The 8,091-nt window shown below is 33.3% G+C and overlaps 1 protein-coding gene across 1 annotated transcript; it reads left to right on the plus strand.

Moving 5' to 3' along the window:
- Nucleotides 1-2,264: 2,264 nt before the first annotated feature.
- LOC130828138 (nuclear transcription factor Y subunit A-1) lies at nucleotides 2,265-6,955 on the plus strand. Its single transcript, XM_057693954.1, has 7 exons — nucleotides 2,265-2,487; nucleotides 3,556-3,882; nucleotides 4,314-4,429; nucleotides 4,526-4,597; nucleotides 5,334-5,498; nucleotides 5,965-6,091; nucleotides 6,186-6,955. Exons 2-7 carry the CDS (start codon nucleotides 3,609-3,611, stop codon nucleotides 6,338-6,340), a joined length of 909 nt encoding a protein of 302 aa, XP_057549937.1. The 5' UTR covers nucleotides 2,265-2,487; nucleotides 3,556-3,608; the 3' UTR covers nucleotides 6,341-6,955.
- Nucleotides 6,956-8,091: the final 1,136 nt, after the last annotated feature.

Consider the following 8,091-nt stretch of genomic DNA (forward strand, 5'->3'; position numbering starts at 1 on the left):
ACATATATATATATATATATATATATATATATATATATATATATATATATATATATATATATATATATGTAATAGATGGACCCGCAGGAAACAAGCAATTCAGTAAAACTTATGTTTGTCCAATGTAGGTAAGCGACTAAATCACCTAAAGGGATCGACGATCCATTCAAGCTCACACATTAAATTTTGGACTGAAGGCCCATATCTTGGCATGTTCACTTGCATAAAAGAAATACACAAATTCTTGTGAGAGATGGTCTATTTGAGAGATTATCTTTAATTAGACGGGCTTAAAAAGAAAAATATAGTGTAAGTTTTTTCGGAGGGTATTAAAAATATTATCAGTAGACATTTAGAGTATTATAAGTACTTAGCTACTTATTCGATGGACATTAAGCATATTGTAATTTGTAAGTAGCATTAAAGATAAAATTAAAATCCTTTATTGATGGCCCTTTCTCTGGCACCTTTATCTTAATTTTGTTACCATATCTCTTGAAATGTTAAAAATTTTAGAAGGAAGACAGACATTTCACTTTCTTTTTCTTCATTTTCTTCTTTATAAGCAATGGAGACTTCACATATTATCTTTTCCTTCCCTTCCCCTTTTTTCCCTTCTATTTATTTATTTATTTATTTATTTATTTATTTTTCTTTTCTTTTTCTCCTAGAATATTATCTAAATTGATAATTAATGACAAATTTAAAATTTTAATATAAAGTGGAATATAAAAATAGAGCTTTTACTAAAATTATATGGTCATGGCCTGCACAGATTGGAGATAGATTTCCCTCCGCTTATTCTTACTCACAATGTCCTTAAAATCTGATGAGCGTACATCTCAAGTTTCATGTTGACACATTCGCAAAATGGAAAAGAGTTGACAAGCATATAAGTAACCCAACCTCAAATTAGTATGGGGCCTTTTCAAAAGGTGCAAAAAAAACAAATTCATGCGGATTTAGCCCGTAGCAAACAATATCACACTTATTCTTATTATTTATGTATGTTGGGCCCAAACATTGGAGCAACGCTGTAACGCTGTTAGTGACATGATACGTGTGTGGATGGGTTCTCGGTGTGACCTCGCGATGGAAGTATATGGTCTTTGTGACTTTTATCGAGAGATTTCTTAACATGGTGATACTACTCAATTCAAATAGTGAAGCGAAAATGCATGGAGACTTAATAAGAGAGGATACGAGTGACATGATCCTTTGTAAGAAGGAAAAATTATTAAGTGTTACAACTATGAGTGATCAAACTCTATATTAAAATGAAGCCTATCGAGTTTTAAAAATATGCCCAAGATTAAATAAATTGACTTAATTTCAAACAGATAATTCTTTTGGTTTTTAATAGTTGCTACACTTCTATTTTTTACGCTATTCAATGCACTATTTTAATCTTTAATATATTTAATCTTATATGATAAAAAAGATTCTAAAAAGTTAATTTTATTGAGATACGCATTAAGACGAATCAAACAAAATCCACTTGACTATATTTAACAATATACATAGAGAAATATATACCAAATTAGATTAGTTGATTAACAATAATTACTACAAAAACTGTAATAATTAATAAAATTCAAACGAAGTATCAAATTATTCAAAGTTGTACGCCCCCCCAAGACTTTTCTTATCCCCTCCTCTCCATGCTTGCCACTATTTCTCCTATATGCCCCTCAATATATTCACTTGAACATTTGAAATCAATCTAAAAAAACGAGTATAATAAATGACTAATACAAATTTACACTAATTTGGAGTATAAATATAATAAATGTTAAAAATATGGAAATTAAACTATTAGATGAGTTGAATAAAATCAAAAGGATTGGGATTTGGAAGCAAACTAGTGGCGGCTAAGGAGACACTAGAGACGACATCCTTTTACTAACAATTAACACAAATATTAAAGATGTGATGAACATTAAATATGATGATAATGATTAAAAATATGATAAAAATAGTATTAAATTTTGTGAACAAAATTATAAATGAGTGAAAATAGAAAAAAAAATGTAAATCTAGATATTAAAAAAAGCATGGAAACCTAAAATAGAAATACTACAATGTTAAGAACAGATTAAAATAAAAAGTGTGATAATTTTAAAGAGATGTAGGTGCAGTAACACGAGGCCAATTCAAACTTCAACGTGTCAATCACACACCACTCTTTCTACGTTGCGCTGTCCTTTCTTATTTTCCTTTTTCTTTTTAAATTACTAAAATATTTTAAAATTAATTATTTTTTTGAAAAAAATGACCACACAAAGAAACTAGACTGTGAGGCAACTTTCTTCTTCTTCTTCCTCACAAGATTTGAGGGGAGAGAAAATTAAAATTCTAGAGAGAGAAAATTAATCTAGTTTCGATTTCGGGTGGAATTTTCGAAATTCAATATAATTTTCCCCAATTTTCAAAATCCCCAATTTTTAGAGTTCTTTTAATTACTTTCACCAGACGATTTCTCAACAAGTAAGCTCTTTTTTTGTGGGTTTATGTCTTTCGTTTTTGTTGATTTTCAAAAAATGATTATAGTAATATTTGGGTGGTCTTTGGAAATATGAAATTATCTCTCAAATTTCAAAACCCCTGATACTTGGGGTTCTTATCATTACAATTAGTAATACTAATTTTTTGTTGATTCGCCTGGTTTTTGTGTATTGATTTGTTTAATTTGATCCCTTTGAGTTTGTATTGTTTAGAATCAGATGTATGTTTGAAATTTTCATTTCTTTTTATAAAGGAGGTTTATTTTTAGGGTTTTGCATGTCGAAGTTTCAAGTTTCTCAATTTGTTGAGAAATTTGTGTTATTTTGTTAGTTTTGATTTTCTTCATTGACTGAATCAGGATTAATTGTTAATTTATGTGAGGAGATTGTAAAACTTGTGATTGATAGGTTAATTTTTGATTAAGCTTTGGGGTTTATTGCATCTTGAAATAAATTTTGCGATGTTTACTACCCTTAATTACAATAATTGAGTTGATTCAGTGACATTACTTAATCTTTTGTTGATTTTAGGCGTATATGAAGAAGTTTTTAGGGGATGATATTTGTTATTGGTATCTGATTGTCTGTATATTTGTGATTTTGTAATGGATCCACATAGACTTGGAAATGAACTGATTCCTTTGATTTGATGTCAAGCTAAAAGTTAGCTCGGGGATTTGAGTCGGGTATGTTGAAAATTGGGTTTAGTGTGTTTGAGATCCATAGAGGAAGTCTAAGCAAGTGATACTTAATTAGCACATTGAAAATGGGTTAAATGTATAGAGTGGAGCGAGCATGGAGGAGAGGGGACTACCATTACCTTGTTACTTGTTAGCTCAATATCATTGGGATGCATATATGCCTATGAGGCTATGACTGAGGGAGTTACATGATGAGTGTTAGAGCTAGAAACCAGACAATTTTGCAGTCGCTCGAATTTGAGCTTTTAGACTTTCTTCTTGAATTATTGTTATTATTACTTGTTTGGTCGTCGGGTGCTTTTTTTTTTATGCAATTTGTATTGGGCTAATATCAATTCTCCCTATTACAGGTTCTGAATTGAATATCAGGATATTGGTGCCTTTATAAGTCTCTGTTTGAAGCATGCCATTGAAGTCTATTTCTACATATCAAACAGCACCGAGTTCCAATACTACAACTACTCCAGCAGCAGTGTGTTCAGAACAGTGGTGGCGGGCTGCTCAACCCACTCCATTCCCTTTAACTGATGCAGGTGTTGATGCTCCCAAACACACATTGCTAAATCATCCAGTTGAAATGTCAGGATCTAAAGATGACCAGTCGCTGTCAAACCCGGGGGATGATGATGAGACCAGCAAGGATTCTGAAACTACGGGCTCTACTTCCACCCCTCGTGGTATGGTGCTCTTGTTCCGGGCTTTTTCTTAGACTATGTTAGTATAGGGACATTTTCTCATTGACAGTGTAGTATCTTTTTTAGCTTTGAAGAACTATAGTCTTAGTCCTTAGAGACTACATTTGTTGAGAGTTTGCTGCTTGAGAGCTGAGACTACATTTATTGGATGCATGCTTTTGGATTTTTTTAATCAATGAACGAAAGGGTCATCGACGGGAAAATTGTGTTCAAGTGTCATTGGTGTTGTCTCATTTTAATTCTTTTTTTTGGAGGGTGATTGCTGAAAACAGGGAATGATTTACAGATGTTGGGTCTGTACTTTTCGAACAGATATTTGTCTTTTCTTTCTTTGTTTTTGAATTAGTATATCACTACTATGTTTGACTGATTTTGCTATTGTGGCTGCACTGTTATATTTTGTCCTGTTTCAGATGGTAGCTCTGGGCATGAGCTTCAGAAATCGCAATATGGTGAGTCCAGTATGACTCTTGGAAGTGGGGATTATTTTGCACAACATCCACAACTAGAGCTCGTCGGTCACTCAATGGTAAGTGCATGATAAAGTCTGTTTCTTTTGACAGTGGCGAGTTGTGAATGCTGATTAGTGCATAGCCATTGTTTAAAAATTGCAAAATATTTGCAGGCATGTGGATCAACTCCTTATCCTGATCTCTACTATGGTGGAATGATGGCTGCCTATGGACCTCAAGCCTTGGTAGGTATCTTTTTTTCTTTCCTGGAGATTGACTTGTCATAATGGAAATAGTGAATACATGAAGACTTGATTTTCCTTTAGTGTGGCATTGATGGTGGTTTTGTCTTACACTACCTGAAATACTGCTTTAAGAGCTCATTTTCACTTCGGTGGAAGACCATTGTTAAAGAAAAAAAGGAAGCCTTGGAAAACTGGAAACACAATAATATAACTTGTTACGACAGGTGTTTGTTCTTTGTGTCACAAGCTGCTAAAAGTTTCATTTGATTTTCTTTTGGTAATGGATGGCTTCCAAATGAGCTAGGAATCTGGCACAATTTAGATGCCCCACAAACTAGCCTTTGAGCTGAGCAAGGTTATAAAGTTGCTTCCGCACTTGCTGAGGTCAACAGAAATCATAACCTCAAGAACCTGCAGTTACAACTCTGATGAATTAAAAGGCAATTCTAGAGTTACCGAGTAAAATTGACCAGCCTCTACTCCCTAGGTTGCATCTAGCTTTATTTTAGATGTGACTTACGGAATGGAGAAGTTTTTGCCTCTGGAGAGCACTGGTTCTTTGAGATTTTCATTGGAGGGGTAGTTGCATGTCTGAGACTCTCATAATTGCAGTGCTTTAGCTACAGTAATTCTATACAAGAGTTAAAAGCAAATAATTGTTAACCCATTTTGTTCATTGATTTTTGGTTTCAAGCTGATTAATGCTGTATCATGCCTTGAAATATGATTTGATCAGGTTCCTCCCCAGTTTTATGGGATGCATCAACCTAGGATGCCTTTGCCTCTTGAGATGGCACAGGAACCTGTTTACGTTAATGCTAAGCAGTATCATGGAATCTTAAGACGAAGGCAAGTGCGTGCCAAAGCTGAGCTAGAAAGGAAACTCATCAAAAGTAGAAAGGTAATTGCGTTGTTTCATCACTTTGGCTGTTATCTCTTTTAGTGCCTGATTAAGTGTGTGGGTATTTTTGCATTTATCAATGTTATAATAATTCGTACACACATTTAAAATTTTACGATTTCTATTGTTTTTGTTATTTTTTTGGATGGGCAGTTGTTTAGAATTGATCCCATTAGGACTTTTTGAGTATGTCTATTCTAGATGGTTCGTTCCCCCCACCCCCTCTTATGGTTTTGTCTTTTTATTTTCTTTCCTCAATTGGGCTTGAGATGGGCCCTTTGGTTTGTATCAAGGTATATTTGATATATTTATTTTTTTTCTTCTATCATAATATGATAGTGTAAACTACGTTAATGTGTGCGCCTTTAGGAGGAAAATATTTGTGTGCTTAGTCCTGTTTTGCTGTGTCACGTGTTTTGGATGTCGTTTTCTGTTGCATGCAATGTTACTTTTCCCCCTTGTGCAGCCGTATCTACACGAGTCTCGTCATCAACATGCTTTGAGAAGGGCAAGAGGTACAGGAGGACGTTTTGCAAAGAAGGGTGAAAATGAAGGTTCCGGCCACTCTGCTGAAGAGAGAAGCAAAGCTTCAGGTTTGAAAATTTTCTTCCGATCTTCTTGGTTTGATATTTTCTCCCATGCTACCTGTATTCTTCAGCTTCCTAAAATATTTCGACATCCAACCAGATACAGGAGAGGTCCATTCGCATGAAAACAGCGTAGAACATAATGATATCTCAAACGGCTCCGGAGAAACCAGAGCCAAGGAAGGTCAGTCGAACCAGCAATGGGGAAATAGCATGTCTACCAACAAGGCTCCGCAGTTTGCACTTGCCATCTGATGAGTTTGATGAGGCCTAGAATTTAACTACCGGGATAGTAGATTATATATCCTAATTCTCTTACCCTTTATGTCAGATTGAATCATCATCTCGATCCTTTTTGGATGAGCGCGGGCAAATCATTCTTGGCTGGTTTTTAGTGTCGTTGGCAGATACTAGAGAGAGTAGGATAAAGATGGGTAGTAGATTAGCGATTCAGTGGGCTTTATGATCGGCTTTCACTGGATTTATGTACAGTTTAGTTTTTTTTACTCGTAGTCGAGAGTGTTAGATTAGTGTGAGGAAAGGCGTTGAGGCTAAGAGAGATCATTTGGTAGCTATTTATGCATCTTGGCAACTTTATGTTAGTACGTTGTACATTTGTAGGGGTTATGATGCTGTCAGGTCAGTCTTCGAGAATTTTTTAAAAATTTCGTATTCATGATATCGATACGCCCGAACACGTGATTGGCTACAAACTCACTAGTGTTTGAACCAAAAGGTTTGGAACAATGAGTTATGAGACCTTCATTTGTTGTGTTCTATTTGCAGGTATGATGATTGCATAATAATGGTCTTTGTGTTGGTTTTTCTTGATAAGATGGAAATAAGAGTTGAAATATTATTCTTTGTGCTTAATTTGCTACCCTTCGTTTCACCAAAATTGTCTCATTGGCTGTGTGCTTTGTTTTGTCTTCTGTAATATATTTATATCATCTATCAAAGGGTGATTTTATTTTATTTTAATCTATAAGTTAAAATTTAGTTTAATAAGATGTTTGATTTGTTATAAAGTAAATTTTATAGATATTTTTTAATATTATTAATTGCTAATATTTAGGGAAATCAAGGATTGAAATAGCACATTAAGAAAGTGAAAAAAAACAGGAGATAGGTTTTCTGCCGCAAATAGGATATAATAAATTTTTTAAAAAGTGAAAAAAACAAGATGTTTTGCATGCTTGCTAATTTGCCATATTTTTTGTGGTTGTTGTTAAACTTGTTTATAGTAATTTTATTTCGGAGCAAAATAAACAGAATGACGAAGGTTAAAGTTTTAGTGTGGCTGTCAAGTGTCAAGGGTTGGCTTCTTAAGGGGTTTTGTGTGAAAAATTGAAATAGATAAGCTAATTTATAAAAAAAAATCAAAATAAAATGAAAATCAATTTATTTTAAAAAATAAGCATTTAATTTTCAAACTTGAAGTTGGTTCTGTTCGCTAACTGCGAATATGTGTAGTAAAAAAGTTATTCGCAGTTAATAACTGCGAACAGAACTATTTGACTTTTTTTTTAACCCTGTTCTTTTATGAAAATTTATCCATAAACTTATCTATTTCAGTCATATCAGCACATTTTTTTCATCAACTTTTATTTGTCCAATTTTTATGCGACAACCAAATGAAATTATACAAGTTAATAGTGGAATTTATTGATAGCATAATTTTTAATGACCTCAAAATAATCACACAACTTTAAAGTATTACTATTAACTTTTTGATCATTATACGTCATTTTATGGAGAAAATACAAAACTGTTTCATTTGTTTTATAAATAGCTTTAGAGTGGTCACTGATGATATTTCCAGTTACCATAAAACCAATGTGAATTATGTTCGTTTGCGCCTTTCATCCAAGCAATATCCAATAAACCTAACAGTAATATATGAAAAGATTTTCCCAACATATATAAGAAATACTCTCCCTTTAGTTTTGCTACAATAACATAAACATGTGAATGAGACAAAGAAAAAAACAAGTTTATAGACAAGA

The sequence above is a fragment of the Amaranthus tricolor genome, chromosome 12 (genome assembly GCF_026212465.1).
Source record: "Amaranthus tricolor cultivar Red isolate AtriRed21 chromosome 12, ASM2621246v1, whole genome shotgun sequence".
Classification (NCBI taxonomy): domain Eukaryota; kingdom Viridiplantae; phylum Streptophyta; class Magnoliopsida; order Caryophyllales; family Amaranthaceae; genus Amaranthus; species Amaranthus tricolor.